The sequence below is a fragment of the Mchenga conophoros genome, linkage group LG15 (assembly GCF_057382185.1).
Source record: "Mchenga conophoros isolate Kocher_MC1m ecotype Shallow Benthic linkage group LG15, M_conophoros_male_GT1.1, whole genome shotgun sequence".
Classification (NCBI taxonomy): domain Eukaryota; kingdom Metazoa; phylum Chordata; class Actinopteri; order Cichliformes; family Cichlidae; genus Mchenga; species Mchenga conophoros.
The window spans coordinates 14,357,869-14,373,524 of NC_140540.1; the positions used below are offsets into that span (position 1 = coordinate 14,357,869).

A 15,656-nucleotide genomic window follows, 5' to 3' on the forward strand; every position below is an offset into this window, starting at 1 on the left:
TGTATTGTTGAATTATTATAGTAAGTCTTATTCATAACCATTTATTCTCTCATGAACAATGTTTCAAAATCAGTTATTTTTATTGTATTGACATATAAAAACACAGACACTGTCAGTTCCTCTTGTATGGAGATAATGTCAAGATGTTTATGGATGATGGATGAAACCTTTTATGTATTGCTGAATAATGGTGGGTGACAAATGGAGCAGAAACAGCAATTAAAGTGCGTCAAAGCTTTTACTTTGATCTGACAGCCTTTGATGATTAATTCCTCTTCCCCCAACCCCTCCCCTCCAACATCCTCTTGCAAATAAAGAGCACAGGAAGAGAGCTTTCAGTTCACCGACCTTGGATGATGAATTATGTTCCTGGGTCCTTCTGTGCAGTTCAGGAGGGAACGTGTGACTCACCTTCTCATTGGATTAAGTCATTTGTTTTAAGACTGTTTTCCTTCTATACAAAAACTGTATGAACAAAATTTATAGCCCAGCCCTGCCTGTGTAGTCTGACCTAGCACCAAGTTTCTCCTCCCAATAAACAGCAGTTTAAATTAGATTAATTTCCCTATTAGGCTACATTAAAAAGCCCTCAGTGCTTAGATGCCAAATCTCTGCAAAATGAAAGAGGCATCACTTCAAGTAGTGATAATCTCATGAAAATTCTTTCAAGTACGGAAAAATATTTAAAATATGATAAACTAGAAAAAAGACACTTCAGATAAGAGAGTAAAGCAGGGTCAAATGCTGATTGGTACTGTACTGTAAAACCAGGCGGACAGATGGACTCATCCTCTCTCCTGGTGCAAAAGTGGACACTGCTACAAAGCATTAGTCCTACTGAAACGTCATTATCATCATCATCACCATCTCTGTCCCGTGAACTCCCGCATCAAACAATCTTACTGCTGCCGGTTCCTTTGTATCTAAAGTCAGGCATGCTCCACACTCTCTGCATCTTCTCGTCCTTGTCCATCCCTCTCTCCACGTCCTCTGACACGGTTTTGAGGTCGCTTAGACCCGCCCCTTCAGCTGCAGCAGTGGTCAGGCCCACTGTGCTTCCAAACGGGTTGATCTTGATCCGCGATCTAAAGTTCATGAGGGAAACGCTCATGGCACGTTTGTTGTTCCACTGGCGAGCAAGTCGCTCCGCCTCCTGCTCCTCCTTCAGGTGATCCAGAGCCTCCATGAGGACAGAGCGAAACAGACCAGAAACTTCATGCACTTCGGGCTCATTGGCCTGCATGGCCTCCCTGAACCTGTGCAAAGAAATGAAACAGTGATTGTGTGGTTGTCAGTGCGATGGTTTTGTAATTGGCTTTTTTCTTTTGGTTGTTTTGTGCACCCTTTCTACAAAAAGACGCCATTAAAAATGTTTTTCATTTAAAAAATATGAACATTATTAGCAATTAGCTTCTAACTAACTCATACAACAAGTTTGAATCATTTAGAGTCACATTTCCCACCTCTATATACTTGTTAGGTTCAGATGCTTGTAAACAAAAACATCAAATCAGCTAATCGCACGGAAGCAGCTCAGTGCATTTAGGAATGGAGACTTCATAGAGACGACCTGCTGAAGCTCAAACTGAACATCAAAAGGGGCAAAAGAAAGGAGATTTGCTACAAGACAGACTGGTCTAAGTATTTCAGAAACTGCTAATCTGCTGGGATTTTCCCGCACAACTATCTAACAAGCAGATTTATTAGATGAAATCTGAGCATTGTGAGATAACAAATGGTGGAACCTAGGTTCTTTGTCTTGTGTCCTTAATGAGTCCAGTGGAGTGACAGCAGATGCCTTTTAATACAAACGTGCTCACATTATAACACCTGCTTGCTCTTCTAGCTGTGAATCACTTGAGATCCTCAAAGCAGGACTGTCTATATATATGCTTTGCTTTTTTTTTCTTTTCTTTTTTAAGTAAAGTGCACGTGTGAAAGCGACTATGGTCAAATGATCTGATAAAAGGATGCTGGTCAGAACTAACGCTGGAACTGCAGTCAGTTAATGAGCATCATCATTTTCTAGCAAATTCTGTGTTTCTTTTGTCGGTACGTTCGATAAATGAAATCTTTCACACGTCCCATGACATGTAATGCTCAGAGCCATCTTAACCTGCCTGTAACAGATGAGGATCCACGTGATGGCAAATGTTCCTCCTCTGCCAACAAGTGCCTGAGGCCCTAACAAACCTTTAAATAGAAAACCTGGGAACCAGTTGCTCAGTAAGTACTTCAAACTGACTCATAATTGGCCTTTTGATCAACTCATGCTAGCTCAGATTTAGCATCTCTGATGTTGCTTTTATGATTCCAAAAATAGAATTTTAGAAATACAGTAAAATATTCCTATTAAGGATACAATTTAGTTTGGCAAGAAATTTTAAAAGAAACGGAAATCCATCCTTAGGGCTTCATATGTCATGATCCTGGGCTGACTTCTCAACCCTAGTAATCTCACTCAATTATAATAAATACTAGTTAAATGTATTATCTAAGGTAAGATGTTCAAAAACGTGTTATTAATGTGTTTGGCTGGCACAAAACTTTTCTTTTCGGTTGTAAAACAGATTAAAAATTAACCAACTTTACCGATAGAGTCAATCAGTTTCATTTTATGTATGAAATTGAGTAAGTTTAATATAAATTTAAAGATGACACTTTTAACAATTCCACAGAAATCAGACTCACCAGACAGAATATCTAACCTAAAACTGCTTGTTTAAAAAAAAAAAAAAAACAACACTTATTTTGGGGCGGGGGGATCTCCCAGTTGCCCTGTGGCAGCTGGAACAGGCCCCAGTCTCCCTTCTAACTTGAACTGGACAAAAATGGATGAATAAATGCAATTTTACTTTGTTAAATACACTTTATAGTAAGACAGCTGAGTACTTTGCCAACATGAGGCAAACTGAGATTGTAAAAACATGGTAATCTTGGTCCCTGCTGTGTTGGTGACTTCCACTTACCATTTAGCACCTCACCTCTTACTCACATTAACGCTGTTAAACTCTAACAAGGCACCTGGAGCCTCTGCAGCTTTCTACGAACAGACGCTAAGATGAGTTCAGGAAGTCTCTGTCGGAGATTAAATGGCTTTGAATGCACCAGAGCATTAAAGTCACGCGTCAAATGACGGAGAAGCTGGCCATCTTATCAGTTTGCCTCACAAAACCTTCCCCTGGTCTGTGCCAAAGAAGACGCTTAAGTGTGTCTCGTAAAAGTGTTAACACAAACAGAATTAGGGAGGGGTTATAGTTGGTTACAGACACAGACCAGTAGCCATTCCTGTTATAAGTTTTTGAAGACCACCAGAGTGCCTCGTGCCTAGTTGATGCAATGTAGTCTCAAACTGTCACAAAAGATTTTGTTGTCTTAAAAGGAATCAACACAGTCAGCGACAATACTCAGGTCAGTGTGGATTTTAAATGATACTCAGTTGGTACTAAAGGGTCTAAACTGTGCCAAAAAATAAGCCTCATGCATTACACCACCAGGAGTTTAAACACTGATACAAGGAAAGATGAAACTATGCTTTCTGACCCTACTATCTGAATAATGTACCAGAAATCAGGACAGGAGTGGCACTCAATGTGGTCTTCTGCTGCTGTAGCCCACCTGCTTCAAGGTTTAGAGTGATGAATAACAAGGTGTATTCAGCATGGTTGCATAACCATCAGCTTGAAGTCCAATCATTCTCCTCTGAACTGCCGTTCACTGGATATTTTGTCTATCCAGTTTAAATATCTCCACTCTGATGCTCAATTTGAACTTCAGCAGGTTGTCTTGAACATGTCTACCTTTCTAAATGCATGAAGTGTCCAGTGGGTGTGTCTATAAATACCTGAGCGGGAAAAATTAAAAAAAAGGCCAGATCCAACTTAGCCTCTAGTACTTAGGAAGCATGCTAACACAGCAGTCCCCAACCCCCCGGGCCATGTGAGTCGTTTGGTACCGGCAGAGAGTTGAGGCTCGGGTGTGAAATTTATGTTTTTTAGGGTTTTATCGGTTTTTATCGTTGCTGTTCCCCCACTGTCTGTTATGAATAAATCTTCTTTTTTTGGTACCGGTTCTGGTTTTATTTTGTTATTTATCCGCAGCACCTTACAGGCCAGTCCGTGAAAATATTGTCGGACATAAACTGGTCCGTGGTGCAAAAAAGGTTGAAGACCGCTGTGCTAACACACAAAACCAAAATAGCAGTAAACTTTGTACCACATTGGCTTGTTAGCATTGCCATGTTGGTTATGGGTATTGTTACAAAAAATAAATACAATTATATATTTAAATACATTCTTACAACATTGGTGATCTTATCTTTCAACTCGAAGCACAAATCTTTTTCTAATAAATAAAGCTAAGGTTAGCATGCTTGCTAGCTAAATAGCTTTATTTATTCATTGCACTGTGTGAATGTATGTGATTGTGCTGTCATTATTATCCAGTGTTAAATAATGTGTCAATAAATTTAATCTCTGAGTTCTTTTTTTCTTCTTCTTCTTCTTAGAGAATAGAAGCTAACTTGTAGCTATCCTCATTCATTTCATAAGTAGTCATGAGATAGTAGCTCTGAAGTCAAACTGTCTTCACATTTAACAAAATTAAAGTAGATTTTTGGCGACAAGGAAACAATATGGTATGCTACTAAACTGCTATAGTGATTTTCATCTCACGCCTACTCACTATCACCTTACTTGAGTATGACCAGCCCACAACAGGATGGGGGCACCTTGGCACAGAGGTCCTCCAGGCCAAGCCTCTCGCCTGTACTGATGTTGTAGGTGGACCGGGGCGTGCTGGCTAGCCAGCTGTAGTCGACCCCAGTCTTTGTGCGTCGGTACTCGTTCTCCCTCTCTCGCTGCTGCTTCTCAGACTCCTTCAGCTGCCAGCTGAACTCGAGCATCAGGGTGTCGGTGACCACGTCGGCCGGGTCCCGGCGGGGAGTCCGGTAATACGGCTCGTTCCAGCTGAACCAGGAGGCCATGGCCATCCTTCACTGTTCACTGATGAGGGGAAATGACAACCAGACTTCAAGTTTATTTCTGAAAGGCTGTGTCTGTGAGAACAGAGCATTCATTCAAACAGGCAACAAAGTCAAAATCAGCCTAATCCCAGATTAGCTGAACTGAGCCCACATCAGCTGACGACTCAGCTGACGCTCTTTTATGCATCCAATTGGCAATACAGGTTGCGCTATTTAATCTGCATTAACCTGCCAGTTCCTGGACATCTGCAAGCCACTTTGCAACCCACCTCTGTTGCCTGCTCTGCTCTGTGAACATTTTCGCTTCTGCTGTCCCAGAGCCACACTGCCAAACTTGAATTATAGCAGATGGAAATAACATTCTTATTCTCAATCGAGTGATAAATAAATAAATAAATAATGTGTTTAGAAAGAGACACGCTTGAAATGTTTAATTAGAATCTGTGGATGTTTGAAAATGGTACCAATAAAACATAACAGACAGCACAGAGTTGACCTGCAACGAGTTTTAATGAACATTCATTTTGTAAAACAAAGCATCCTCTGAAGTGTGTTCGATATCTGCATATTTTTCAAAAAGACAACATCCACCATGCTGCGTCGGCTCTTTGTTCTGCAGGTGTCATATCCGCTCCAAAGGATCTCTATTCAAGCCCATCAATAGTGGGCCTTTTGTTAGCTTGTATTAAAAAGCACAGCTGTGCAGGCCACTGATTCATGTGTCGTGAGTCATTATTCAGGATTTTAAAGCATTGATTTTACATGATGGGACTTTGGCACCTTTTTTTTCTAAATGAAAAACACTGTTTCCGATTCACAGCTTTAAAGCTTACAAATCTAAGTCCCATTTTTAGTGGTTTTTCTAGTATAGCTGTTGTTTTCAGCATGACCAGCCCCTTTAATGCTTGACCACAGTGTTTTTATGGTAGGTTAATCTATTTACATGCTGGAGGTATCTTCTGGGCCACATCAGTTGTACATGCGCCTCCAGGTGCTGTGGCTACAATAAAACATGCGCTGAGAAAAGGTTTCACAACAGAGCGATGGAGTGAGATTACAGCCATACCTCGACCCCAAGTGTCCAGCACTTTAACCCCTAAAAATGGAGCAAGTAAAATAGTCACTGCATCAGTATGTTTTACATCAGGAAGGATAAAGGCTGCATTTTTCAATCTATCAAGTAATCTGAACACAAAACAATCTGATAGCATCTTCTTTTTAATCAGAAGTCCAAAATATTAAACTTGCTAGGAAGTAAAGTCAGAAAAAATAAAAATAAAAATAGGTGAGTCTTTTAAAGAGAAATGACATAAACTAAAACCACAAAATAACCAAGCATTGAAAGACCTGTAATCTCAGGTTGTTTTTGTAATATTTGTTAATAAATGACCTAAAAGATCACTGGATTTCCAGCCATTGTCAATTAATTTCTCTGTCAATAGCAACCATTTAAACTGACCACTCCTTTCAGCCCTGAATTGGAGACTGGTCTGCTGCTCTCTTTCAGGACTCCAAATCTGAGTGATTTCTTATTTATAAGTGGCGTGAATACCAGAAAAAAAATACATGCTTTCTTGAAGTCAGTTTTTTCAGCCTTTATTTTGAACCAGCTTGTTGCTTCAAAGAATGCCTTACCTCTTCCTTGTTTCTGAAGTTTTCTTTGGTCTCCACAAGATATAAAATCACCGTAGAGCCGGACAGTAAAAGTCCTCAGAAAGCAGAAGACCTGGGTGGATGTCGAAGAGACTGGCTGAATGAAACGCAGAGAGAAGAGAGAGGAGAAATGGTTTTTCTCTCGCCTCCTCTTCCATCCTCTCTCAGCATTATCGCCACCTCTCGCTCTCCCCTCCTCCTCCCAGGAGCCTCTCTGGCCTGCCTTTACTTGTTGCAGGAGGTTGGGGGCACCATCTCCAATGGGAGCCGTTGGATCATGGCCCCTGATGAAGTGCTTATGTAGCTCTTTACGATCCGCCGTTGCCATAGAGACACTTGTAAGCCTATTTGTCCACAATAAGCTCCATCAGCTGAAAAGGGAGCCTGAGAGCGATGAAGAGGCAGATAAACAGGACAGAGTGGGTTGAGCAGCGAGAAGGAAAGAGGAAGACAAATCAAAGAATGTTGTTCGGAGGACAGTGTTAGTGGCGTGGGAGCTCGGCGGTGCACGGACAACACATGCGGGAGGTCATCCTGTGTAAATGAACAAATTAACTTCCCACAGATAATGGGAGTCACTGGGTTACAGTGGATGGTCCTGAATTTTTGGAGGGGAGGAAATGTGCTAATTACAGGAGGAAATGTTTGTCAGTGTGTGTGATGCACAGGATAGAGTCCAGACTTAATGTGCAGTTGTTGTGTAGGAGGAAATCAAGGTTTGTTGGCTTATTCTGTGTGTAGGTGTGAGTAGCAGCAGCAGCAGCAGCAGCAACAGCAACAGCAGCTAACCTCTGACAGTTTCCTTCTGTGCATTCTCACTCCAACCTTAAAATCCTCATCACCCTTCCATTACAGCACAACACCATCCTCCTCTTTAGCGATACACCGCTAAATAAAATGCTGGATGAACCGCGACCTCTGTTTAGTCACTGCAGAAGAATCCATTACTGAGAATGCTCACTAAGTAAAACAAGAGAAACATTTATATTCACTGCTGCATCTTCTAATGATAACATGGTGACACCAATATAAAAAGAAATAAAATAAAAGCTCTAAATGTGTCACAATATTTATGGTTCATAAAAATATTGCAGCAAACAATTCAAGCAGGTCTGAAAAGTACTCTTTTTTTCACAGTGACATGACAGTAAGTTGGCGTAAACAATACTCACTGTGAATACATGCATTACTACATCTATTATTTCTTGCTATTACAACAGAAACAGGGGATTGAATTTAGAAAGTGTTGTGTCCTAAGTGCCTGGCTAAATGTAAAAAAAAAATTGTAATCATGTTGAGGAACTATTGAGGAAGTCAAAAATCAAAAAATCCAAAGATTATGTAGTTAACATTTCCCATTTACTTACCTGTCATTGTATACACTTTATCTATCTCATATCCAGAATCATCAGTTAGCCCAGCATGGATGTCTTTGAACTATGGGAGGACACGAGAGCATCTGGAGGAAACATGCAGGCACAAGGATAACGTACAGGCTGCACACAGAAAGGGCCCTCGAGTTGGTAGTGCTAACCACTATACAGCTGCTGTAGTGATGCCAGCCATGAAAACTCAAAATGTATTCATAAGAATCCTGTGGGCAACACTTGGCAATGGTGGGGAGGAAGAACTCCCTTTGAACAGGCTTCAGGCAGAACACAGATTATAGAGAGACTGTTAACAATAAATCACAGCTTAAGCTAATATCGTATCAAGGGATAGCATTTCCCATCATGCCATGAGGCTTAAAGATAAAGATGAGATGGTTTAGCAAGCTGCACCCAAAGACCATATGGGTGCATTACACAGTCCCAGGGGCCTGCTAATGAGCAAGATCCAAATAAAATCCTAGAATTTTACACACAGTCAGTCAGTATAATTATATGGCAAACAATATGGCATAGAAAACGGTATTATTTGTAAGATAAAGGCATTATAAATACTCCAAAAGGAATCAAAAGCACAACCCAGTTACTCCAGTTAGCAGAAGTGAAGCAAAGCAGAGAGCTAGTAGCTACAGCCACTTGTATCGGCATCCACCAGTCATCCAATAATAAGACTTAGTACAATTTCACCAGGAGATTTCAGAAACTGTTTTTGTTTTTTGTAGAAAACTGAGCATTTTAACATGAGCTGAGCTCAGAAAGAAGGCTCAAAACTCACGAAACTGTTCTTTCTTATATGCATGCCACAATGTGCCCCAAAAGTATGTAACAATCTATATAATGACACAGTGTTAAATTAAGAAAGTAAATCTGTCATGTGAATAAGTATGCAGTCACTGCGTTAAGAGTATGAATATAAAACACAAAGAGCTTTTTCAGTCGCCCAGGCAGCTGAAGACATTTATCCTCCGTGCAGATAGAGTGAAAGTGTGTAGGGGGAGGGTGCATTGTCTGGATTGGAACTCAGCCACAGTCTCCTCAGCCCTGCCTGATCGGGTGTGGTGCATCTCTAACCAGGTCAGCTCCACTCACCTGTTTCCTGGAAGAGAGATAAAGACAGTGCGAACAAGGAGAACAAGAGTTCACATAATTCAAGTCTGTCTGCAGTCAGCACACACATCATATGAAAGAAGTATGACATGCTGCAGCACTTCCTTGTGTTTCTGTAGCGTTTTTACGAAGGCGCTGTAAAATGAAGAGGAAGTATTTTTCTGTAAATAAGTTACAAAGTGATTTTTTTAAACAGGACAGATTATTACACCAAGCAAAACTATGGTTAAAGTGCATAGACTCTACACTTTTAGAAAGTATACGGCTCCTTTACTGGAATGATGAACAATAATTGTCGGTAACACTTTATAATACAGCCTGTCACTTAATTCTCCTGTAATTAAATTGAATATCAGGGTATTATATTTGAAATTACAATGCAATTATATTTATCTGCAAATACTTAAAGGTAGGTGCACTAGAAATAGGGGTAATAGATCAGATTATTACAGGAAACAAAAACTATTAATCCATCCATCCGTTCGCTTCCACTTATCCTTTTCAGGGTCGCAGGGGGCGCTGGAGCCTATCCCAGCTGTCATAGGGCGAAAGGCGGGGTACACCCTGGACAGGTCGCCAGTCTGTCGCAGGGTTAACACATAGACACAGACAGCCATTCGCACTCACATTCACAACTATGAGCAATTAAGAGTTTCCAATTACCTAAAAGTGTTTTTAATGTAGCTCTTAAGTCAAGTGGGCACTCTGACCATTTTCTTTTTGTACATGGTCTAATCTGTTTAATAATAGTAAACTACAACCTAAAGATCCTGTGTCACCTACAGCTCATGATTAAGTGATATTGATCAGTCAAAGTCTCTATACTGCCTAATTTCCCTTGAGTTTTTATTAAAACATGAATCTAAGGTGGGTTTTCAATCAAAAGCTGCACATGCACTGAGTTTTCGGGCACTTCTTTACAAATAGAAGATGTAATATAACACAGAATGAAGGCACTGAATACTTCCAAACATCCAACACAATTGTGTCATGGTTTCAGTCTGTCTGGCTGGATTGAGGCCTCCACTATCCAAAGGTAGTCTCTCTGCCACAGTTTGAAGGTGACAGATGGGCAGGTAAGCTCTCGCTGTAATCCAACCAGATGACAGTTTTAATCCTCTAAAGTGATTCCCTCCATCCGCCCCATGTTAAACTCAGAGTGAGCGGCGGCAGGGCTCGGACAGTGCGTCACCGGCACGGAGTTCATTTGGACGGTTTGGCAGATTTGATGTGTGATCTGACGCATCTCACTTCTGGGTAGCAAACTGGTTAGACTCACACTGTCTGCATTTGCACCTAGTCGCAAACAATTACCAGGCGGGTGAAAATTGCTTCAGTGGGACAGCGTGGTGTTTTTCTGGGAAAATAGGCTCTTGAATGGGTTTCCGTGACTGCCCGAGCATGTTTTGCACTAAATGATCAGAAAGATTCCATCAAAACCAGTCAGGATGTGCATTTAAAAAGAAACCATTCCACATTTTGCACAATTCATTCATCATGCTTATTTTAGCATGAAGACTGGTACTGTGCTGGTAGCTATGAGGTCCTAATGAGAGCTTTGCAGGCTTATTTTAATGTGTTGTTTTATCTAAACTGTGAAGCACTTTGTAACTGAGTGTTTTTTTAAAGTGCTACACAAATTATATTGTTGTTGTTTTAAATATATGCCCTAAATATGTGGGCTACTCTTGTTTACTGTGCTGCTACTGGTCACAATAATATAAGGAAGCTCTTTGGTAAAGTGAAACAGTGAAAAAACAGTGAAAAACATCAAATGCAGAGGGTTGTTTGTTAGTCTTTATTTTAGCTGTCATAGGGCCAGAAGTAGGTTATACCCTTGACAGGTTGCCAGTCCATTTCAGGGCCAAGAAACACAACCATTCACACTCATAGTCTATTTGGAATCAACAGCTAACTTAACCGACATGCTTTTGAACTGTGGGAGGAAGTCCAGTTTGAACCCGCACAGACATGGGGAAAATATGTAAACTTCACTCAGATTCAAATCCGGGGCCTAACGATGCTAACCCCTTCATCCATCCTAAAAAACAGACAAACCAAAAAGCCTTTTCTTGGTGTTTCCCGTTTTTACACAGATCATTTTTCAGGCCTAAACTGTTCCTTGTAAATTTCCTGTTCATGCTCTGTTATGTTATTATTTCAACAGGTGGCAATTCACTGCAAACAGCTCGGCATCAAGCATCAAAAATCTTTTTGCCATTCTAGTAAATTTGCTTTGATTACTAAGAGTGAACAAGGTGGTTTCATTCTACAGCTGACCGTGATAAATAAACCTCTTAAGCTCCGTGAGGTGAACAGGACACGGCAAATGTAGACAGTGAGTCAGAGTGACTCAAGCAGGGGATTGATTGCAGGAAGCCTGGAAAACAATACTGAGAAGGACATCATGCTCCAGTGAGGCAGCTGGTCGCACTCTGGTCATTTTCATGTATATACTGGGATTTGCATAAATCCACTCAAGTTCTCACTCAGTTTTATCCATGTTAAAATCTGCATTTAAATACTTTGTAATGCTTTGAACTTCCTTTGTGCTAAAGTGGCCTGCATCTAAAGTGATTTTATACTGAAGCATTTTAGCAGTCTACTTATAATCACAATGAAACCAGATGATTAAGTTCCTCTTAGAGCCTCATGCTTTTGCAATACCCAAACCCACCACAAGGGGGAAGAAGCTGACCACGTTAGCTGCCGAGAGGCTTCATATACACCCCGCATAAGCTCGTTTATTTCTTTATCTTTGCAAGAACGTCGGGTTTGCTTGTAAAATAGTCACCACAGGTTTTGGGTGGAGAAAAACGGGAGCAGATGGAGCAAGCTGTTTTGTTTTGAGAACTCATGCTTGACATTCTTGAGATGAAAAGCCTGAAAAGTTGGACCAAACAAACAACAGGCAGCCTCACCTGCTGAACAAACATTATTCCACATGCATGAACGCATTCCTGAACTATCAACACAAATGAAAGGGGCGAGGAGGACTTGTTATCTGTTAACGGAGGGACGTGTGCAGAAATGTCACACTAACCTTCAGAGCTCGTTGCGCATTAAAGTGAAGTGTCATGGTCAGACACGGTGCTGAACGTGAGCTTTGTTTCATTGTCAGCCTCTTTTCCACACGCGTCGGGCTTTGTGCGCTCCACACTGAAGTAAACTGAGTAAGAGTCACATGATGAGCCGAGCACAAAATACTGGCACTGACGTCAGAGGTCCGTTCCTCTGACACTGACTTTTTGTCTTTTTTTTCAGATATTTTCTCTGTTCCGTGATAAATATCCAGCTTGTGATTTCCCAAAACGGTTTGATCTCGCCACAGTCTTGTATTATCTCCCAAGTGACAATCTAAACTCTGGTCTCATAATCTGACCTTGAGCCCTGACCTTTATTTACTGGTGTGAAAATGCCCCCAAACTCTAACTTCAGCAAAGGTTTAGTGGATAACCTTTAGTTGTTGCTTAAGTCTACAGAGGGTCTTAAGCTTTGTGAAGCGCGAGTCTTCACAATCTATTGTGTTAAAGACTAGAGCATAGAAAGATAACTGCAATACATGCTTACAATACACATATAATCTAGAAATATGCCAGGCCTGAGGCCTTAACTCATTTAGCTTCTAACTGCATTTTAGTCTACTTGGTAACAGATGACCGGAGTCAATAACCAGCCCTCAGACACCTTGAAGGCTTGAAGTTATTACCTTGTTTGGAAGGTGTTATAGAAATGAGAAGTTCTATGTCTGTTTATAGCCATCTAAGGTGTACCATTTACTGTAACTAACGTCTTTAACCTATTTTTGCCTTGGAGGGGCAGATACCTCACTGCTTTTAAAGTGTTCACAACATGTATTTTTGTCAGAAGACATATGCTGATGTTTTCTCCTGTGTGTTAATAAACTCATCGTTTGATTGCACTTTTCTGGGGCCTCCGTGGTTTGTTTCACTGCTCGGCATTGATTGATTTCGCGACACTCACTTAAAGTAAACAAGGCATCTCATTAAAGAAGACATCATCAGGATGGCAGCATCTGTTGTTCCCTTTTTTGATATTTTGAGGCATATTTTTGTTGCAAATTTTAAAAGCAGGTTCTTCACTGTGAAAAGATTTTTAAATGAATGGAGGACTTGGTAAGGGTTTCTGTAAACCAAAGGCAAGAAAAGTAATGAAGAACTGCGATGCAGAAAAATCCACTTATCAGAGGGCCTTGGTCCTGCTATCATGGCATTTCATTGTTTCTTTTATTCAATCCACCTTCTTCATTGTATGACGCAAACTTTTGATTATTTTGTAACCCTACAGCACTGGAAGAAAGGACATGTTATCAGACTTCTGCCTGGAAGTGAAATTGGCCTGACAGCAATGTCCCAAACTGCCCTCTGCTGTGACAATGGGGAAGGAAATGCAGGGCAGATCACATGAGAGCGGAGACTTAGGGAAAAAAAAACTCCAAAATGCTGACATCCCCATTTTCATTGGCCTTTGTCCAGCGGCCCATTTTACTAGAAAAGCCTCTGTGGGGTGTGTGGATTGTGGAGTGTGTACTAAGGTCAGTGAATCTGTGCTGCGACGTGAATGCTCTCATAGATCATCGCAGTCAGAGGAGGTGGAAAAGAAGCCATAAAGAAACTTTAAAATCAAGCAAAAATAATAATAATTAAACCGTTTACAGGTACAAGATACATCACACAAGTATTTAATGAAATATTTTTTTATTCATATTCCAGTGCAAAATTACACGTTTAGGGGATTACTTGAACTGATGGTATAACACCAGTCCTTTGCATTTATGGTAACCTTCATGAAACATTTCTTAACTTTAACTGTACAGCTCTTTAACACCATTGTGCAAAAGTCTTCTGCCTAAAAAACGGTTTTAAAAAAGGCATCTAACTTAAGGGATGAACCACTGTGGTGTCTATACATGATTGATTGCTTAGCAAAAGAACGAATATTAAATATTATCGTTATGCACTTTGTTACTAAGCATCTCTGTGTCGCATCATTTGTTACCATTTCTTAGAATCTATGAAAAGTGTCAAGTTTTACAGGCATAAAACTATATTTTTGTACAACAAGGTGATTCTCAGTGAGCTTTTGGACAGATATTTGGGATCTCCACATTATGTGCAGTGTCTCAAAATAAATAAATTAAAAAAATAAGAAACCTGGACAAGGAAAAAAAAAATGGGAATCAGTCATGGATCGGCCTCCTCAGAGCAGAGTCAGATCATCTTGACAAAAATGGAACAAAAGGCAGCCGACATCCAAAGAAGAGAATTATTCCTGAAGACTGCTGAAAAAAAGACAAGACTGATTGTGTTGAAGGAGGTAATATCAAATTTTGACTTTCATTTCAAGCTCTTTCTGTTTTGTACCTTAATTACTTGAATTTTGGGTGCATGTTTGCGTGTTTCAATAAATCGTTCCCATTTTCTTAGCAAAATATAAGACAAGACAAGACAGTACAAAGTTTAACATGGTAAAACATACACTAGACACCTATACATCACACATCACTTTTCCATCCAAATTCAATCAAAATAATCATGTTTCTTTCCTCATTTTTCTTTTCCTCATCATCTCTTTAGAGAAACATCTGGCTCCATTATCCTTTTTTTGCGCACCAGGGACTTGTAGACTGTCAAACTGCTGTTTGAATCTGTGACGTTAAAAAAAAAAAAGCTGTGCGTGAAAAGCACTAAAGTGGGCTGAAAAACAAAGTGTCAAAACATTTGGTTACAGCTGAGGGGAACCGCAGAGGTGTGGGTGTGCTGAAAGCGACACCTTTAACCATCTACATCTAGCTCTCAAAACAGCTCTGTCAACAACATGTCCGAAAAAACACGAGCAAGACTAGTGATGAATTACTTTACAAAAACATGTTATGTAAAACAAATCCCAGCGTTCCCTGTTCACCGGTCTGCACTGAGATCGGCCTGCCAGCTTACAGTCGGCTAGTCAGCTTGGCATGGCCACCCTGAGGCGTGATTTGCTGGCTGTCACGGCCATATTGCAATGGCAGATGGGTAGAAATGTAATGAAACGAAAGAATAAAATCCTCCATGAAAACTGGAGTTCACCTTCTGTGCAGAATGATCTCTCTTAAGCCTGGGTGTTGGCAAATTACTGGCTAATTGATTTAGTCTATATTCAAAGTCTAGGGGAAAGCATTTGTTTTCAGAAAAGCAATAGTGCACAATAAATGTATCTACATTTGATTGACAATAACATCCATAAATTAAATTATTATTATATAGCTTTTACCCTTTGTCACTTTCCTCTGTTGTGGTTTATTTACTTTCACAACTGAGCGAACATTGTTGCACAAAATGTGGAAAATGAGAGGGAACATTTCTGTTACTATAACTACTGCAATTCACTATAACTCTGATCAACGAATAATACCAGCTAATTCCAGCTTAGCACTGAAAAACACAAAGAACTTGTACCTGGTGCTTTGAATAAATACTGTTTCTAGTCTGAAAGTACTGATGGTTATTTTCTAAGCAGTCAAA

The 15,656-nt window shown here is 40.3% G+C and overlaps 1 protein-coding gene across 1 annotated transcript; it reads right to left on the minus strand.

Moving 5' to 3' along the window:
- Positions 1-27: 27 nt before the first annotated feature.
- rd3 (retinal degeneration 3, GUCY2D regulator) lies at positions 28-12,280 on the minus strand. Its single transcript, XM_085246926.1, has 4 exons — positions 12,176-12,280; positions 6,620-9,121; positions 4,695-5,003; positions 28-1,256 (listed from the first exon to the last, which is right to left on the minus strand). Exons 3-4 carry the CDS (start codon positions 4,988-4,990, stop codon positions 890-892), a joined length of 663 nt encoding a protein of 220 aa, XP_085103052.1. The 5' UTR covers positions 4,991-5,003; positions 6,620-9,121; positions 12,176-12,280; the 3' UTR covers positions 28-889.
- Between the last annotated feature and the right edge of the window lie 3,376 nt (positions 12,281-15,656).